The 18904-nt window shown below is 34.3% G+C and overlaps 1 protein-coding gene across 1 annotated transcript in view; it reads left to right on the top strand.

The window, feature by feature from the left end:
* The window catches only part of LOC137653361 (mucin-2-like), an 81546-nt gene extending 63432 nt beyond the window's left edge, over positions 1-18114 (top strand). Inside the window, exon 11 of the mRNA XM_068386725.1 lies at positions 15456-18114. Coding sequence (XP_068242826.1) covers positions 15456-17917 — 2462 coding nt within the window. The 3' untranslated portion in view covers positions 17918-18114. The remainder of the gene's footprint in view (positions 1-15455) is intronic.
* Positions 18115-18904: the final 790 nt, after the last annotated feature.

The raw sequence follows: 18904 nt of genomic DNA, 5'->3' as shown, positions 1-18904 counted from the left end.
TGCCATCTCAAAAGAACTCCAGTACCCGACGTGCCCGAGCGAGGGGATAGTTTCATGTCAAACTTTCCCTCAGTGCTGGGTCTGATGTTGATGGCTGTCATGACGCCTCAAGTGTGGCTCCTTGGTGGGTGGGGGAAATATCCAGATGAAGTGAGTCTTCTCGTCATTATGGCGACCCCACCAGAACCCGTTGACGACCAATCTGCTTCCTCTCCGATTTTGACAATAAATAATTGTAAGAGCTCCATTGTTACTAGGGAACCCTATGAAGAACTTATAAAAACAGTAATCCTGTTAGTTAAACCAGTGCCTTTGGACTGGAGTTTTTATGATATTCACAAGGAGTTTTCAGAATCTGGATTAATAAAAGAAATCAGGAATAGACTTGACAATGATAATAAATTCTTTGAAAACTGGATTATCTTGATTATCTTTGATAAAGTGACAAGCCCATAGAGCATACAAGGAATTTAATTCGGTTACTATGAATGTTAACCTTTTAAGTGCAGAAGAGGTACCTAGGTATCTAGATGTCTATAGCCCCCATAATGAACCTGAAGAACCTACAATAACTAAAATATCAAGATCACCAAACCCAGCTAAGTGGTTAATTATTACCACACAAAGTGAGAGAGGCAACCTCTTTAAGGTTAAGAGGTTAGTAAACCAAAAAATTGGTAATGTAAACAGACCAGAGATATCTCGTTTTGGGACGCAAGTTTTCTGGTGAAACCAAAACAGACGGACTAGCAGTAATGCTTCTCAATCTTAGTCTTGATCCTGATGGAATAATAAAACAAATAAAACCTTACTACAACTTCAGCTCTGCAAAAGGGGTTATCTTAATAAAGATGAATATGAGCTGGATGAGTGAGATTTTGGAAATGTCCAGATGTGATTTGGAAGGCATTTAAAGTGCCCCATTCATCAATGATTATTTTAAATTTTGTGAATTTCTATTTGCCTCCAGACATTGTTTTTGACAGTGAAATTGTTAGAATTCGTCCATATAGACAGAATGTGCTTCAGTGTTTTAATTGCTTTGGTTTTGGGCACTCCTCCCGTATTTGTACTAGGAATAAGATCTGTGGATCGTATACCCAACCTAAGCATGGGGAGTGTTCAACACCTGTAGTGTGTGTGAACTGCAAGGGTGACCATCAGGCTCGTGATAAAGAATGCCCTGTATTGAAGAAAGAGCAAGAGGCATTGCTGAAATCTATTAATGAACACATCAGTGTTGGACATGCAAAGAAGCTATTAGTGAAAAAATCTTATACAGATGCAGTGAAGATTTCTGTTGACTTCTCTAGTCGGGCTCCTCGGGCCCCCCTTGTTGTGGCTCCTCTGGCCCCCCTTGGTGGGGGTTCCCCGGCACCCTATGGTGGGACTCCTCTGCCCCCTTCTGGTGGGGCTCCTCCTCCCCCCACTTGTTGGTCTCCATCCCCCCCCCCGGTGGGACTCATCCAGCCCCCCCTGGTGGGACTCCTCCAGCCCCCCCTGGTGGGACTTCTCCAGCCCCCCCCTGGTGGGACTCCTCCAGCCCCCTCCGGTGGGACTCCTCCAGCCCCCTCCGGTGGGACTCCTCCAGCCCCCTCCGGTGGGACTCCCCCAGCCCCCTCCGGTGGGGCTCCCCCAGCCCCCTCCGGTGGGGCTCTTATAGCCCCTACATCTGTGACCGGATCGATTAAAGATCTTGAGTTCTTAATGCTAGATATTGAGAACTCTTTATACCAAATTGTACCGTTACCTGTCTTAATAGTTCATCGATCCAATGACAGGAAATGGAGGCACAATCTGTTAGAAAAAAAGAGGCCCCCTCCTCCCCCTTCACCTTCATGTTCTCAGGATCAGGATAGAAGAACAAAAAATAAAACAAAGGGCAACTGAAGGCCCAGCATAAGAAAAATTCGTTTGCACTATCTAGATCAATAGGTATTGAAAGTATGGCTGGCAAGCAATCTCTCTAGGTCTGATTCCCAAATTAGAACAAAAAAAAATCTTGGGAAATCCAAACAATCTCTCATGCAATGGAACATCTGTGGATTTAATTCAAATAGGGAGAAAGTTCAGGTTCTGTTTAAAGAACATAACATATTTGCTATTTGTATACAGGAGACTAAATTGGGAGATCTTAACCCCAGTTTAGGATATAATTTTTCATTTTATAGGTCTCCACCCCTAATAGGTGCTCGTGCTCAGGGAGGCACAGGCATAACAATTCGCTAGTCAATTAAATACAGAGTTGCTAACCTGAATTCAGTGTTGCAGGCTTGTGCAATTCAAATCATACTGACAAATGGATCACTATTTGCTCACTTTACCTTAATCCAACATTAGAAAATAGACTTCAGGATGCACATGGTAATACTCGTCAGCTATAATTAAAAGACTTGCAGTTCTTAATAAACCAACTTCCTCAACCCTTCATATTGATGGGGTACTTTAATGCCAAACACACCCTATTGGGAGAACAACATTGTGCTCGTTGGGGTTTGATAGTAGAAAAACTGCTTGACCTGAATGACATCACATTAATGAACGATGGTTCCCCTACAAGACATGATGTTTATCACAGTTTGATTCAGCAATAGACCTCACTATTTACTCTTCATCTTTGAGGTTAGATTACCAATGGACATTAGACCAAAATGATCATGGCAGTGATCATTGGCCCATTCACTCTTAAGTATGTAAAAAATATACCATCTCCATGTTTCCCCAAATGGAAGGTGGGGGATGCTGAATGGGGATTATTTAATATTCCACTGAAATTTATCGAAAGAAAATACAAGCATAAGAGTATTTAGTGAGCATATTGTTGTGTGGAGCCATGCTCTCCATACCTCAAACATCAGGTAAACCTCAACGTCCTGTAGTTCCCTGGTGGAATGATGCCTGTGCTTTGATGCGGAAGATAGCAAGAACTTGCGGCAAGAGATATCATAGATACCCTTGTTTAGCCAATAAAATAACATACAGTAGAGCTCTTGCTAATCGAAAGAAAACTTTTAAGGAAGCAAGGAGAGAATCATTTATTAAATACATAAGCGAATTGAAATATAATTCACCTTTCTCCTTGGTCTGGAATGGAATCCGAAAGTTACAAGGGAAATTTTGTAAATCTCCCTTGCCTATATTGAAAATTGATGGTTTCTTTATCTGATCCTGGAGAAGTAGCCGGAGAGTTTGGTAGGCATTTTTCGAAAATATCTAGCGCCCTACTCTATCCTGCAGCATTCAGGGATATTAGAAACAGTACTACGGTTGTTCCTCCTTTTAGTAAAAATTTAGTCTTATAATCTTCCTTTTACCATGGAAGAATTGGATAATGCAATTTCATTGTCTTCCCCAACATCTGGGGAAGATGATATTTTATACCCCATGATTTTTAATCTACCAATAAGTACTAAACAACTTCCTTTAGATATTTTGAATAGTTTTTGGACTTCAGGAACTTCCCCTAAATCCTGGAAAATGTCGATAATAGTTCCTATTATAAAACCATTAAAGGATTCGTACCTAACAAAAAAATATAGGCCAATTGCTCTTACTAGTTATGTCGGCAAGATTTATGAGTGTGTGGTCAATTTTCGACTATTGTGGTATTTTCAATCAAAGAATCTTTTATCAAACAGACAGTTTGGTTTCAGGAAAAATAGAAATACCAATAACCCCTTGATGTTCCTCGCTCAAAATCCAGAATGCCTTTGCCATGTAAAACCAGACCATTGCAGTGTTCTTTGACCAAGAAAAGGCCTACGATACTACCTGGAGAGGGGTTATCCTTAAGCAACTCGTTGATTGGGGTATTATAAGTAATGTTTTATTGTATTCAAGATTTTTTGTCTGATATGTACTTATAGGTGAGAATTGGCTCGCTTATTTCATCAGCTTATCCTCAAGAAGGAGGATTGCCTCAAGGAAGCGTTCTTAGTCAAAAGCTTTTCAATGTAGCTATTAACGGTCTACTTGAACAAGTTCCTGTTGGGGTGCTTGGTCTGGCTGTTGCTGATGACTATGCAGTAGTGTGTAGTAAATCATCAGCTGTTGAAGCATGTCATAAAATCCAGACTGCTATTAATGCTGCTACATCTTGGGCCAGTGCTAGAGGGTTCAAATTTTCTCCAGAAAACTAAAGCCATAAGTTTTTGTTGACTAAGAAGAATGGAAGTGATTCCTACGTTGTTTTTGAAAGATTCCATTTTATCATACGAAGATAGCATAAAGTACCTTAGTGTTTTATTTTATAAGAAATTAACTTTCTCTAAATATATTAATGAGGTGATATATAACATTAAACTTAGACTTAACATCCTTAAAGTTGTCTGCTTTCAACTTGGGAGCTGATAGAAAATGTCTGAGGATATACCAGGCATTGTGCCTATGTAAAATAGATTATGGATGTCGGATATATGGATCTGCGTGCAAAACCACTATAGAAAAACTTTGTGGTTCATAACACGGCTTTGAATATTTGCACAGGTGCGCATAGGACATCACCTGTTGATAGTTTATACGTGGATTCAGGGATTCCTCCCCTTTCTATTAGTCAGGAAGAGTTGGGTTTGAGGTATATGTCACGTGTTCTTACCTGGAAACTCGACCCAAATTTTAAATTTGTAGAGCAACTCATTGATGGAGCACTAAATCCGGAGGAGGGAGACTTGGGGAGCCCCAGTCTAAATCCGGAGGAGGGAGACTTGGGGAGCCCCAGTCTAAATCCGGAGGAGGGAGACTTGGGGAGCCCCAGTCTAAATCCGGAGGAGGGAGACTTGGGGAGCCCCAGTCTAAATCCGGAGGAGGGAGACTTGGGGAGCCCCAGTCTAAATCCGGAGGAGGGAGACTTGGGGAGCCCCAGTCTAAATCCGGAGGAGGGAGACTTGGGGAGCCCCAGTCTAAATCCGGAGGAGGGAGACTTGGGGAGCCCCAGTCTAAATCTGGAGGAGGAAGACTCTTTGTTCTAGAAATTAGATTTGAATATAGAGTAAGAATACAGTTATAGAATTCAGATTTAAATAGTGTAAGAATACAGTTCTAGAATTTAGATTTCAATCCAGAGTAGGCATACTGTTCTAGAATTTAATTTCAATCCAGAGTAAGAATACAGTTCTAAAATTTAATTTCAATCCAGAGTAAGAATAAAGTTCTAGAATTTAGACTTAAATCTAGTGTAAGAATACAGTTCTAGAGTTCAGATATCAATCCATTGTAAGAATACAGTTCTAGAATTTAGATTAAAGCCCAGAGTAAGAATACAGTTCTAGAATTTTAGATTTAAATCCAGAGTAAGAATGCTCTTCTAGAATTTAGATTTAAATCCAGAGTAGGAATGCTGTTCTAGAATTTAGGTTCAAATCCAGAGTAGGAATGCTGTTCTAGAATTTAGGTTCAAATCCAGAGTAAGAATGCTGTTCTAGAATTTAGGTTCAAATCCAGAGTAAGAATGCTGTTCTAGAATTTAGGTTCAAATCCAGAGTAAGAATGCTGTTCTAGAATTTAGGTTCAAATCCAGAGTAAGAATGCTGTTCTAGAATTTAGGTTCAAATCCAGAGTAAGAATGCTGTTCTAGAATTTAGGTTCAAATCCAGAGTAAGAATGCTGTTCTAGAATTTAGGTTCAAATCCAGAGTAAGAATGCTGTTCTAGAATTTAGGTTCAAATCCAGAGTAAGAATGCTGTTCTAGAATTTAGGTTCAAATCCAGAGTAAGAATGCTGTTCTAGAATTTAGGTTCAAATCCAGAGTAAGAATGCTGTTCTAGAATTTAGATTCAAATCCAGAGTAAGAATGCTGTTCTAGAATTTAGATTCAAATCCAGAGTAAGAATGCTGTTCTAGAATTTAGATTCAAATCCAGAGTAAGAATGCTGTTCTAGAATTTAGATTCAAATCCAGAGTAAGAATGCCGTTCTAGAATTTAGATTCAAATCCAGAGTAAGAATACCGTTCTATAATTTAGATTCAAATCCAGAGTAAGAATACCGTTCTAGAATTTAGATTCAAATCCAGAGTAAGAATACTGTTCTAGAATTTAGATTCAAATCCAGAGTAAGAATACTGTTCTAGAATTTAGTTTCAAATCCAGAGGAAGAATATAGTTCTAGAATTTAGTTTCAAATCCAGAGTAAGAATACTGTTCTAGAATTTAGATTCAAATCCAGAGTATGAATATAGTTCTAGAATTTAGTTTCAAATCCAGAGTAAGAATACTGTTCTAGAATTTAGATTCAAATCCAGAGTATGAATACTGTTCTAGAATTTAGATTCAAATCCAGAGTAAGAATACTGTTCTAGAATTTAGATTCAAATCCAGAGTAAGAATACTGTTCTAGAATTTAGATTCAAATCCAGAGTAAGAATGCTGTTATAGAATGTATTTTCAAATCCAGAGTAAGAATGCTGTTATAGAATGTATTTTCAAATCCAGAGTAAGAATGCTGTTATAGAATTTAGTTTCAAATCCAGAGTAAGAATACTGTCTAGAATTCAGATTCAAATCCAGAGTAAGAATGCTGTTCTAGAATTTAGTTTCAAATCCAGAGTAAGAATATAGTTCTAGAATTTAGATTTAAGTCCAGAGTAAGAATAGTTCTAGAATTTAGATTTAAGTCCAGAGTAAGAATAGTTCTAGAATTTAGATTTAAATCCAGAGTTAGAATAGTTCTAGAATTTAGATTTAAATCCAGAGTAAGAATACAGTTCTAGAATATAGATTTAAATCCAGAGTAAGAATACAGTTCTAGAATATAGATTTAAATCCAGAGTAAGAATACAGTTCTAGAATATAGATTTAAATCCAGAGTAAGAATACAGTTCTAGAATATAGATTTAAATCCAGAGTAAGAATACAGTTCTAGAATTTAGATATAAGTTCAGAGTAAGAATACAGTTCTAGAATTTAGATTTAAATCCAGAGTATGAATACAGTTTTAGAATTTAGATTTAAATCCAGTGTATGAATACAGTTCTAGAATTCAGATGTAAATCCAGAGTAAGAATACAGTTCTAGAATTTAGATTCAAATCCAGAGTAAGAATACAGTTCTAGAATTTAGATTCAAATCCAGAGTAAGAATACTGTTCTAGAATTTAGATTCAAATCCAGAGTAAGAATACTGTTCTAGAATTTAGATTCAAATCCAGAGTAAGAATACTGTTCTAGAATTTACATTCAAATCCAGAGTAAGAATACTGTTCTAGAATTTAGATTCAAATCCAGAGTAAGAATGCTGTTATAGAATTTAGTTTCAAATCCAGAGTAAGAATACTGTCTAGAATTTAGATTCAAATCCAGAGTAAGAATGCTGTTCTAGAATTTAGTTTCAAATCCAGAGTAAGAATATAGTTCTAGAATTTAGATTTAAGTCCAGAGTAAGAATAGTTCTAGAATTTAGATTTAAATCGAGAGTAAGAATACAGTTCTAGAATTTAGATTTAAATCCAGAGTAAGAATACAGTTCTAGAATATAGATTTAAATCCAGAGTAAGAATACAGTTCTAGAATTTAGATATAAGTTCAGAGTAAGAATACAGTTCTAGAATTTAGATTTGAATCCAGAGTATGAATACAGTTTTAGAATTTAGATTTAAATCTAGTGTATGAATACAGTTCTAGAATTTAGATGTAAATCCAGAGTAAGAATACAGTTCTAGAATGTAGATGTAAATCCAGAGTATGAATACAGTTCTAGAATTTAGATTCAAATCCAGAGTAAGAATACTGTTCTAGAATTTAGATTCAAATCCAGAGTAAGAATACTGTTCTAGAATTTAGATTCATATCCAGAGTAAGAATACTGTTCTAGAGTTTAGATTCAAATCCAGAGTAAGAATACTGTTCTAGAATTTAGATTCAAATCCAGAGTAAGAATACTGTTCTAGAATTTACATTCAAATCCAGAGTAAGAATACTGTTCTAGAATTTAGATTCAAATCCAGAGTATGAATATAGTTCTAGAATTTAGTTTCAAATCCAGAGTAAGAATACTGTTCTAGAATTTAGATTCAAATCCAGAGTATGAATACTGTTCTAGAATTTAGATTCAAATCCAGAGTAAGAATACTGTTCTAGAATTTAGATTCAAATCCAGAGTAAGAATACTGTTCTAGAATTTAGATTCAAATCCAGAGTAAGAATACTGTTCTAGAATTTAGATTCAAATCCAGAGTAAGAATACTGTTCTAGAATTTAGATTCAAATCCAGAGTAAGAATGCTGTTATAGAATGTATTTTCAAATCCAGAGTAAGAATGCTGTTATAGAATTTAGTTTCAAATCCAGAGTAAGAATACTGTCTAGAATTTAGATTCAAATCCAGAGTAAGAATGCTGTTCTAGAATTTAGTTTCAAATCCAGAGTAAGAATATAGTTCTAGAATTTAGATTTAAGTCCAGAGTAAGAATAGTTCTAGAATTTAGATTTAAATCCAGAGTAAGAATACAGTTCTAGAATATAGATTTAAATCCAGAGTAAGAATACTGTTCTAGAATATAGATTTAAATCCAGAGTAAGAATACAGTTCTAGAATTTAGATATAAGTTCAGAGTAAGAATACAGTTCTAGAATTTAGATTTAAATCCAGAGTATGAATACAGTTTTAGAATTTAGATTTAAATCCAGAGTATGAATACAGTTCTAGAATGTAGATGTAAATCCAGAGTAAGAATACAGTTCTAGAATGTAGATGTAAATCCAGAGTATGAATACAGTTCTAGAATTTAGATTCAAATCCAGAGTAAGAATACTGTTCTAGAATTTAGATTCAAATCCAGAGTAAGAATACTGTTCAAGAATTTACATTCAAATCCAGAGTAAGAATACTGTTCTAGAATTTAGATTTAAATCCAGAGTAAGAAAGCTGTTATAGAATTTAGTTTCAAATCCAGAGTAAGAATACTGTCTAGAATTTAGATTCAAATCCAGAGTAAGAATGCTGTTCTAGAATTTAGTTTCAAATCCAGAGTAAGAATATAGTACTAGAATTTAGATTTAAGTCCAGAGTAAGAATAGTTCTAGAATTTAGATTTAAATCGAGAGTAAGAATACAGTTCTAGAATTTAGATTTAAATCCAGAGTAAGAATACAGTTCTAGAATATAGATTTAAATCCAGAGTAAGAATACAGTTCTAGAATTTAGATATAAGTTCAGAGTAAGAATACAGTTCTAGAATTTAGATTTAAATCCAGAGTATGAATACAGTTTTAGAATTTAGATTTAAATCTAGTGTATGAATACAGTTCTAGAATTTAGATGTAAATCCAGAGTAAGAATACAGTTCTAGAATGTAGATGTAAATCCAGAGTATGAATACAGTTCTAGAATTTAGATTCAAATCCAGAGTAAGAATACTGTTCTAGAATTTAGATTCAAATCCAGAGTAAGAATACTGTTCTAGAGTTTAGATTCAAATCCAGAGTAAGAATACTGTTCTAGAGTTTAGATTCAAATCCAGAGTAAGAATACTGTTCTAGAGTTTAGATTCAAATCCAGAGTAAGAATACTGTTCTAGAATTTAGATTCAAATCCAGAGTAAGAATACTGTTCTAGAATTTAGATTCAAATCCAGAGTAAGAATACTGTTCTAGAATTTAGATTCAAATCCAGAGTAAGAATACTGTTCTAGAATTTAGATTCAAATCCAGAGTAAGAATGCTGTTCTAGAATTTATTTTCAAATCCAGAGTAAGAATGCTGTTATAGAATTTTAGTTTCAAATCCAGAGTAAGAATACTGTCTAGAATTTAGATTCAAATCCAGAGTAAGAATGCTGTTCTAGAATTTAGATTCAAATCGAGAGTAAGAATACAGTTCTAGAATTTAGATTTAAATCCAGAGTAAGAATACAGTTCTAGAATATAGATTGAAATCCAGAGTAAGAATACAGTTCTAGAATTTAGATATAAGTTCAGAGTAAGAATACAGTTCTAGAATTTAGATTGAAATCCAGAGTATGAATACAGTATTAGAATTTAGATTTAAATCCAGAGTAAGAATACAGTTCTAGAATTTAGATTTAAATCCAGAGTATGAATACAGTTCTAGAATTTAGATTTAAATCCAGAGTATGAATACAGTTCTAGAATTTAGATTTAAATCCAGAGTATGAATACAGTTTTAGAATTTAGATTTAAATCCAGAGTATGAATACAGTTTTAGAATTTAGATGTAAATCCAGAGTATGAATACAGTTTTAGAATTTAGATTTAAATCCAGAGTATGAATACAGTTTTAGAATTTAGATGTAAATCCAGAGTAAGAATACAGTTCTAGAATGTAGATGTAAATCCAGAGTAAGAATACAGTTCTAGAATGTAGATGTAAATCCAGAGTAAGAATACAGTTCTAGAATGTAGATGTAAATCCAGAGTATGAATACAGTTTTAGAATTTAGATGTAAATCCAGAGTAAGAATACAGTTTTAGAATTTAGATGTAAATCCAGAGTAAGAATACAGTTCTAGAATGTAGATGTAAATCCAGAGTAAGAATACAGTTCTAGAATGTAGATGTAAATCCAGAGTAAGAATACAGTTCTAGAATGTAGATGTAAATCCAGAGTAAGAATACAGTTCTAGAATGTAGATGTAAATCCAGAGTAAGAATACAGTTCTAGAATGTAGATGTAAATCCAGAGTAAGAATACAGTTCTAGAATGTAGATGTAAATCCAGAGTAAGAATACAGTTCTAGAATGTAGATGTAAATCCAGAGTATGAATACAGTTCTAGAATTTAGTTTTAAATCCAGAGTGAAAATACAGTTCTAGAATATAGATTTAAATCCAGAGTATGAATACAGTTCTAGAATTTAAATATAAATCCAGTGTAAGAATACAGTTCTAGAGTTCAGATTTCAATCGATTGTAAGAGTACAGTTCTAGAATTTAGATTTCAATCTAGAGTAAGAATACAGTTCTAGAACTTAGAATTCAATCCAGAGTAGGAATACTACCATAGAAGTTTGTTCTAAATCTATTAGGAAAAGAAAGTCCTAGAACTCCGAAATCCAGAGGAGGGGTTTCATATTTTGGAAGTTTCAATACAGGTACAAGGTGGTTTTGGAACGGTCTAGTAGAACTGTTTGGAAATTTTCCAGTTGAATAGTCTTTTTTTTCGTAAATGACTGATAGTTTTAAGTTTTTTCTATTCTTAATATATTTCCAATTTAATTTAATTCCTTTGTGTAATGGGTTGTTCTATGTTAGGAGCCCTTAGGCTGCCCATTCACGAGCGACTTGATTGAGAAATCAGATTGTAGTGGGCGGGGCTTTGAAATTGTACAAGTGAGCACTCACGCTACGATCAGATCTTCAAAAACATGTCATTTCAGTCTCAGCAGCAGAGCAGTTAACACCTATGGCGGAGCCGCTCCATGATAATGACCTTTATGCTATTGCTTTTTTGGCTTGTAAATATGTGACTTAAGAAAAAAAAAAAAGCAGATAAGAAGAGATTTTTGGACTAAAGGATGGCTAGAGAAAAGAGGTTTTTTCTCATTCCAATTTACTAAAGGAGTTGAAACTGTACCCTGATGATTGGGCTAATTATCTTCGAATGGATATGGACACTCCTCATGAATTGCTTAATACAGTAGCACCATTTATACAGAGGCAAGACACGTGCACGAGGAAGGCAATAACACCCCATGAAAGAATTTCTGCTGCACTACGATTTTTAGCAACAGGATGATCATATGAAGATCTTAAATACAATGAGGCAATATCTCCTCAACGGTTAGGTCAAATTTAAGAAACCTGTCAAGCCACATGGCCTTACTGAAGGGGGAATATATGAAGGTAAACAGATTTTTTAAACTTCATTACACAAATAATAGCCTCATTCTATTCAATAACATGGTACACATATTGCAATCACTCCACCAAAAGATGCAGACTCCTATTTTTATAAATAATAAAGGGTTTCATAGCCTAATATTTAATGGCAGTCGTCAATGCAAAAGGTGAATTTATCATGTGTGATTTAGGAACGAATGGCAGAATATCTGATGGAGGTGTTATTGAAAACACAATATTTGGTGAAGAATTATCCAAAGGTAGTCTTTCAATACCTCATGATGCCTCTCCATCATCCTCATTAGAACCTTTACTTTTGTTTTCATAGGATAAGAAGTCTTTTCAATACTTTTTTTTTTTTTTTTTTTAAATCCTTACGATCTAAATGAACAGAAAAGGATATTTAACTATAGACTTTGCAGAGATCGCCGAATATTAGAGTTTTTCGAATATTTTCAGCTCCAATTAATTTAAAATTAGAAAACGGAGAAGATTGTAATGTCATGTTGTTTGTTGCACAATTATCTTCAGCGTCATGCTAAAAATGCAGATGTCTCGATGGATTTGCCCTCTGATTATCATGCACCATTATTACCTGACGTAAATGGACATGACACCAGAGATGCAAAGAAAGTTCGAGAAATGTTTATGAATTATTTCAATGGTGAATGTGCAGTACACTGGAAACTAGAGAGGGTTTGAAATACTTATGGTATCTGAACATTATAATGATTGCTGTTATGAATATTAAATATTAAATATTTCAAAATAACTTTGTGCATATCTGTTGCCTTAAAGAAATTAGTTTTATTCATATACCGAATTATTATATATTACATGGTTGAAGTTAAAATGTTCTTTTCATGAAATACAATAATGCAATGTATAATAGTTTCCCTTATCTCTTGCACATTAGACACAGAAGGACATGGTGTTTCTGATTCTTTTACAAATGATAGAATATCATAATACCATAGAGATGATTCATAAACCTCATCAGTTCCTGTGCCAGATTTCTTGGAGGCTTCAACCTTTTTTAGTTTCTTTCGCAACACAGTGCGCATATTGTTAAGTTTTTTTTAGTCACCCTGTATTTATTTGCTTCTGGACATTTTTCTTTAAGTTTTTCTATCAGAACTTCTTAAGCCTTGTTTTAGCGTTTCTATCTTAATACAATTTGCTTTTTACATTCCATTGGCATGGATGACACTTATAAATCTTAATAAAATCGCCCAAAAAAACTTTGTCCACCCAAACCTCACATATTATTTATCCACTTATATTTTTCACTCGAAAGAACAAAATAATGAGGCTTTTGATATAGAGACTGGCCAGGTTGACTCACCCAGCCACAAACAAGCAGTTCCAGTCGGGGCAAATGACATCTGTCTGTAAATGGCCTCCTTTAGATCTCAACGAACAATCGATTGTAGCAATTAGATCATACAGTCAGATTGGAGGATAAATATGAACACTCACACAACGATATGCTGAAACTCCGCCCACTTTGATCTAATCTAACAGATTTGGTCGCTAGTGAATGGGCAGCCTTAGACTACTTAAATTCTGCGTTTCCAATTAAGGTAGTTTTTGGTTAGTAATAAAATTGATGATGATAGTGATATGCACTCTATGGTAATGGACAATTAAGTTTTGCTCAAATTCAATTACCAAAATGGATCTTGAAAAACTTAACTACTATAAATTTTTTGATCTTTATTCAAAGGGATGATGTTTATAAGTTTAATGTATAAACATTACTGAAGTCTTTGCAGCATTCATATGGCCTCAAGCAGCAAATGTTCATATCACACTTTACCTTCATTCCCTCTTCCCTATATGCTCATGAATTCCGATTGGCGTCAGAGGCGCCAGTGAAAGTATTATATCTAAATTACTTAAGGAAGTACGTAAGGTACAAAGAATGTAGCAAAACTAACACACTTGCCAATTTACTGTACAGTTGAAAATTCTACTATTACTGTTACTATATTACTATTACTGTTATCATTATCATTATTACTTTCAAGGCTACAATCCTAGTTGGAGAAGTAGTATGCTTTAAGCCCAGGGATTTCAACAGGGAAAATAGCCCAGTGAGGTAAACAAAAGGATAAATAAAATATTTCAGTAACTTTAACATTAAAATAAGCAATTCCTATATAAATTATAAAATTTTTATCAAAACAAGAAGTGAAATGAGATAGAATAATATGCCGGGATACACCATCAAGCAAGAGAGTGGAAAACCATGGTACAGAGGCTATGGCACTGCCCAAGACAAGGAGAACAATGGTTTGATTTTGGAGTGCCCTTCTCCTAAAAATGCTGGTAATCATAGCTAAATTCTATTCTACCCTTACCAAGAGGGAAGTAGCCACTGAACATTTACAGTGCAGTAGTTTTAACACCTTGGGTGAAGAAGAATTGTTTGGTAATCTGTGTTATCAGGTGGATGAGGAAGAGGAGACTAGGTAAAGAATAGGTCAGACTATTCAGTGTGTGTGTAGGCAAAGGGGAAAAGGAATCTTAACCAGAAGGAAGGATCCGATACAGTAAATGAAAATTGTTATACTGTGAATCTTGAGCATAGTGTTCTCAAAAGTTTTGGAAGTCCAACCAGTAATCCAAATGATGGGTAGGTTCTTTAGAATAATTTCTGGATAGAAATAGAGTGAAAATCATAAGTGTCTTGGTATCTAGTGTTACTTTTAGTCGTTGATATTAATGATTGCATAATTATTGCCCTACAGCATTAATTCTTCACAAAAAAAACAGGTGATGCATTTCAAGTGACAGGGGGAAAGTGTTCACCTTGCAAATTATTTAATATTTAGTATTAAAATGGTTTTAATAGAGATTGAAAGGCTGGAGATTTAGCTAAATTAAGGATCACCCATACCCATTGGTTATGAAGGCTATAAATTGCAGCATTTGAACAGCGTTTTCTTAATGCGAGTACCTATTATGTTCCAGAATTATGAGCAGAAAGAAGAAAAAATTAAACTGCGGTGTCTTGCTATACCTTGTTTACCAAGATTCTGGGTGTATGTAGTAGTACTTAATTAAGCCAACCATAGTAATTTGAATGGAAATAGCTCTTAAAACAAGTTCACAGAGTTTTAGTTTATATTGTAAATGACAATGTAAGTGAATATGCAATTTTATATAACTGTTCCTGTCTACATAATCTTAATAACATCTAATCACTATTGCTATGTAACTGATATTTTTTTTTTCAAGTTCATGTGCGGAGTTCAAGTATTGAAAGTAAATAAACAAATATTTTATCACAATGAAAATGAAATTAATCCTGCTCTAGTGACAGTCGGTAAAAAGAACAAAATTGAATGTGCCAAGGAACGTGTAAAGGTTTGGTTATAACATCTGGCGTATACGATTTTTGGCATAAGTTTTTAGGGTAGGGTTTCTCTAGACATGTAACCTGACTAGTATGCAAAGGCTTAGCCCACCCAAATACTTAGCTGTATCCCTTGCAATATTGTCTAGAATAATTAAAATTTTCACAATTTTATCAGGGATCTCTTCTTGATATATAATAGGAATTTATATATGTTGAAGTATTCGCAAAATGAGTTTTCTTTGTTTTCCTAACCTAATATCTTTGCAATATGGTTTTAATTTTTATCATTTTTTTTTACCCAAGAACAGGGGTTTGAGAGAACAGGCTTCCAACCTAAGTTAAGGGATCCAGAGAACACATCACCTTGTTTTGACAGTGTAACTTCCAGTGCTTCAACTACCTATGTTGTATGGAAAATATATGGAGAAGTCACCTACATTTATCCCAATTCGACAGTGTACCCTGTAACTACAACTACCTCTGGCATCTATTCAACATATACTATAACTGTTACATCAGTTACAACAACAAGAATAAACTCTACTGAATTGACAACAGAATCATCCCTAATAACCTATACTCAAACAAATACAAAAACAGAAGTCATAGTTTCGTCAACTGTAGTGACATCAATTACCACCGTAGTCCAGACCACTGAAGTAACTATTTCAAGGCCTATAACAACAACAATCATATCTGGAGCTGCTGTGACAACAGTAACAAGAGTAACCACGGTGTTAAATATAACCTCGATTGAAATAACCCCATCAGCAATAACAGAATTTGTCATAATACAACCTGAAACCACTGTTTACCAAACATATACCAGTTCAGTTATATTAACCACCACCACTTCAATTATAGTATTGACTAGACCAACTGTGACTACTGTCAAAACTAGTACATTTTACTCAACCGAGGTTAGAACATCAGTGAGTGTATTTCTTACTACTGTCACATCAAGACCTACGGTAAATATCTATACAACAGTTAATATCACAAGAACAGTTACTCTTACAGTGCCACAAATAACAACTTCAAGTGAATTTTTAACTCTTACAACCCTTACTACCCAGACTTTAACATCAATAACTACAGTTAATCTCCAAGTACCTTCAACAACAACTTTAACTTTATCAACCACAATAACTACAATTACAGTTCCAACAATCACAAGGGTTGAAACAGTGACAAGAACAAATGTGATCACTAACACTGAAACTTTGACAAGAACTGAAACTAGTACATCAGTTCTTATAAGCCCAATTACTAGAACGGTTACAACCACAGAAACCAGTGTGATTGTAACTTCCCCCTTGGTAATCTACACAACCACATCCGAAACGGTAGTTACCACCACAGCAACTGTGATAGATAATAAAGCAATTACATTAGTTACTTTTACTACTGTGACTAGTTTAACAAGACCAGTGACTACCTCTTATATAACCTCAACTACATTGTCTACCATAATACTAACCCGACCAATAACGGAAGTAATCACATCAACAATAATTACTAATGTAGTAAGTCTTACCAGAGTTAGTCTAACTACTACCGTTGTCACACTTACATCTCTAACATCAATTACAGAGCAGGCTCTAACTGTGTATACAACTTTGACAAGGTTCACCACAACAGCAGTCTCAAGTACTACTACCATCACAACCGTTGTAATTACAAGACCACTTACAACTACAATAACTACCAGTTCAACTTTGACTACTAGTACTAGTTATTTGACTACTACATTTATTTCTGTAACCACTGGTACTTTAATTACAATTGTGCGACCCACAATAGTTGTCAGTACCACATTGACTAGTATTACAAGACCAATTGAGGTTACTACTGTAACAACTGTTACTACATTGACCAGGACTATTCTTACTTCTGTAGTGACACTCACGACTTCAACTTTGGTGGACATAACAAGACCTGTCATTACCTCATACACCACTACATTAACCACAACCACTTTTACCCTTGTAACCCTAATAAGTACCACTGTTACAATAACTGAAAGAATTACATACAGTGCTGTATATTCAACTGAAACATCATACACAACAATAATCAGCACATACCTTCCAACTCCCTATGTATCAACTATAATAGTTGGCACTACCAGTACGTCCTTTGTAACCCAAACTGCATTGGAGAGCCTTGTAACAAAAACAACATTGACATCTACAACAACAGTATTCACTATTACTAGTCCTGTAACGGTTTCAACTATTGTAACTTCAAGTACTGTAGATATCCCAGCAACAACAATAACAGTAACGAGTGTTGTTATTTATACAGCTAATATTCCTAAATATGTTACTGTAATTAGTGGGGTAAAAACTTTATATACCACTATATCTACCCCTGTTACACTGGAAATTCCTGTTTCCAATGCTATAAGTACTATTATAACAATTTCTACTTACACTACAATTACAAAGCTCACCACAGTTTTGACATTAATGAGGACTGGTACCGCCACAGTTACTGTTCCTTATGTTAGCACTGTAAAAACCACCATATTCACTGTAGTTGAAGTATATTCTCCTATCAAGATAAGTCCTACCTATCCTGAGCCTACCGTATTGACACCAATAACTTACAGTACTACGTTGACAATTTCCGCACCATCTAGAATCATTTTTAGTTTGGCTACTCTGCCTGTAGCAGCTATTTGCCTACCTACTGATGTCCACTATCGAACTGTAACTAAACTTCCAGACTACTTCCCAATTCCACTGGTACCTAGAGCTTAACCACATAATCATTCTGCTTCAAGTAGAATCACAAAGTACACCCACACACACATTTGCTATATAACCACCTTAGTATAAATGTACTGATTGTAATTTTTATCTTTTTTTTTCTACCTGGAATAATTTGTAATTTCATATTTATAAACCACTAGTCGGTGACTTGTATAAAGCATGATAATGATTAAATTTTAATGATACTGTTTTTATTCTTACCATTACATGGATTTGGATAACAATGGCTATAGGACAACTTTTAATTTTGTACATGGATTTCTATTAGAAATGTGTAATTTTTTTTAAATTTTAGTTTCAGTGGATTTATTTGAAATTGCTATTTATCTATTTGAAGTAGAGAGATTAGTTATAATGATAGATGCTAGTTTTAAAGAGGAGAAAATATTTGTATATAATAATTTCATGCGAAAATTAATTGCTTAAGAGCTGTAGCAACAAGATACTGATATTCATATAGTACTAATTTTCATTTCTATAGGTATACAGTGAAATTATAAAACTAGCAATAAGACGCACGTGTGAATACACAAAATAATGCGTATGTGAAATTAAAATTTTAATTTTGGAAATTAGAGACTTGAAAATATAAATTGAAGAAAATAGTGTGAATGTTATAACTCAAAAGATTTTTTCGTTTAAATCTTATGAAAATGAATTTTTAGAAATAATGGGAAAAAAGTTTGACTGAAGGATGTTAGTAGAAAATTCAAAGAATTGGTAAAGATGTTACAAGAATCTAGACAGTAAATCTCTAATAGCAAGTAGACCTGAATAACTTTACTCGCTCTACTTATAGGGCGACTTTTCTGGTCCTATACAGTAGGGGAACCTTACTCTTTGCAGGACATATATCCGATCAAAACCATTTAACATTTCACACCACATATTGCTCGTTCATTGTCAAATCCAAATTATTTAGGCACTTTGAGAACAAGGAAGTCTTTAGTTTCCTCTTGGAAGCCTGTGTTTAGT

Source organism: Palaemon carinicauda, chromosome 1 (genome assembly GCF_036898095.1).
Source record: "Palaemon carinicauda isolate YSFRI2023 chromosome 1, ASM3689809v2, whole genome shotgun sequence".
Classification (NCBI taxonomy): Eukaryota; Metazoa; Arthropoda; class Malacostraca; order Decapoda; family Palaemonidae; genus Palaemon; species Palaemon carinicauda.
This window is presented reverse-complemented; position numbering and strand designations above follow the sequence as displayed.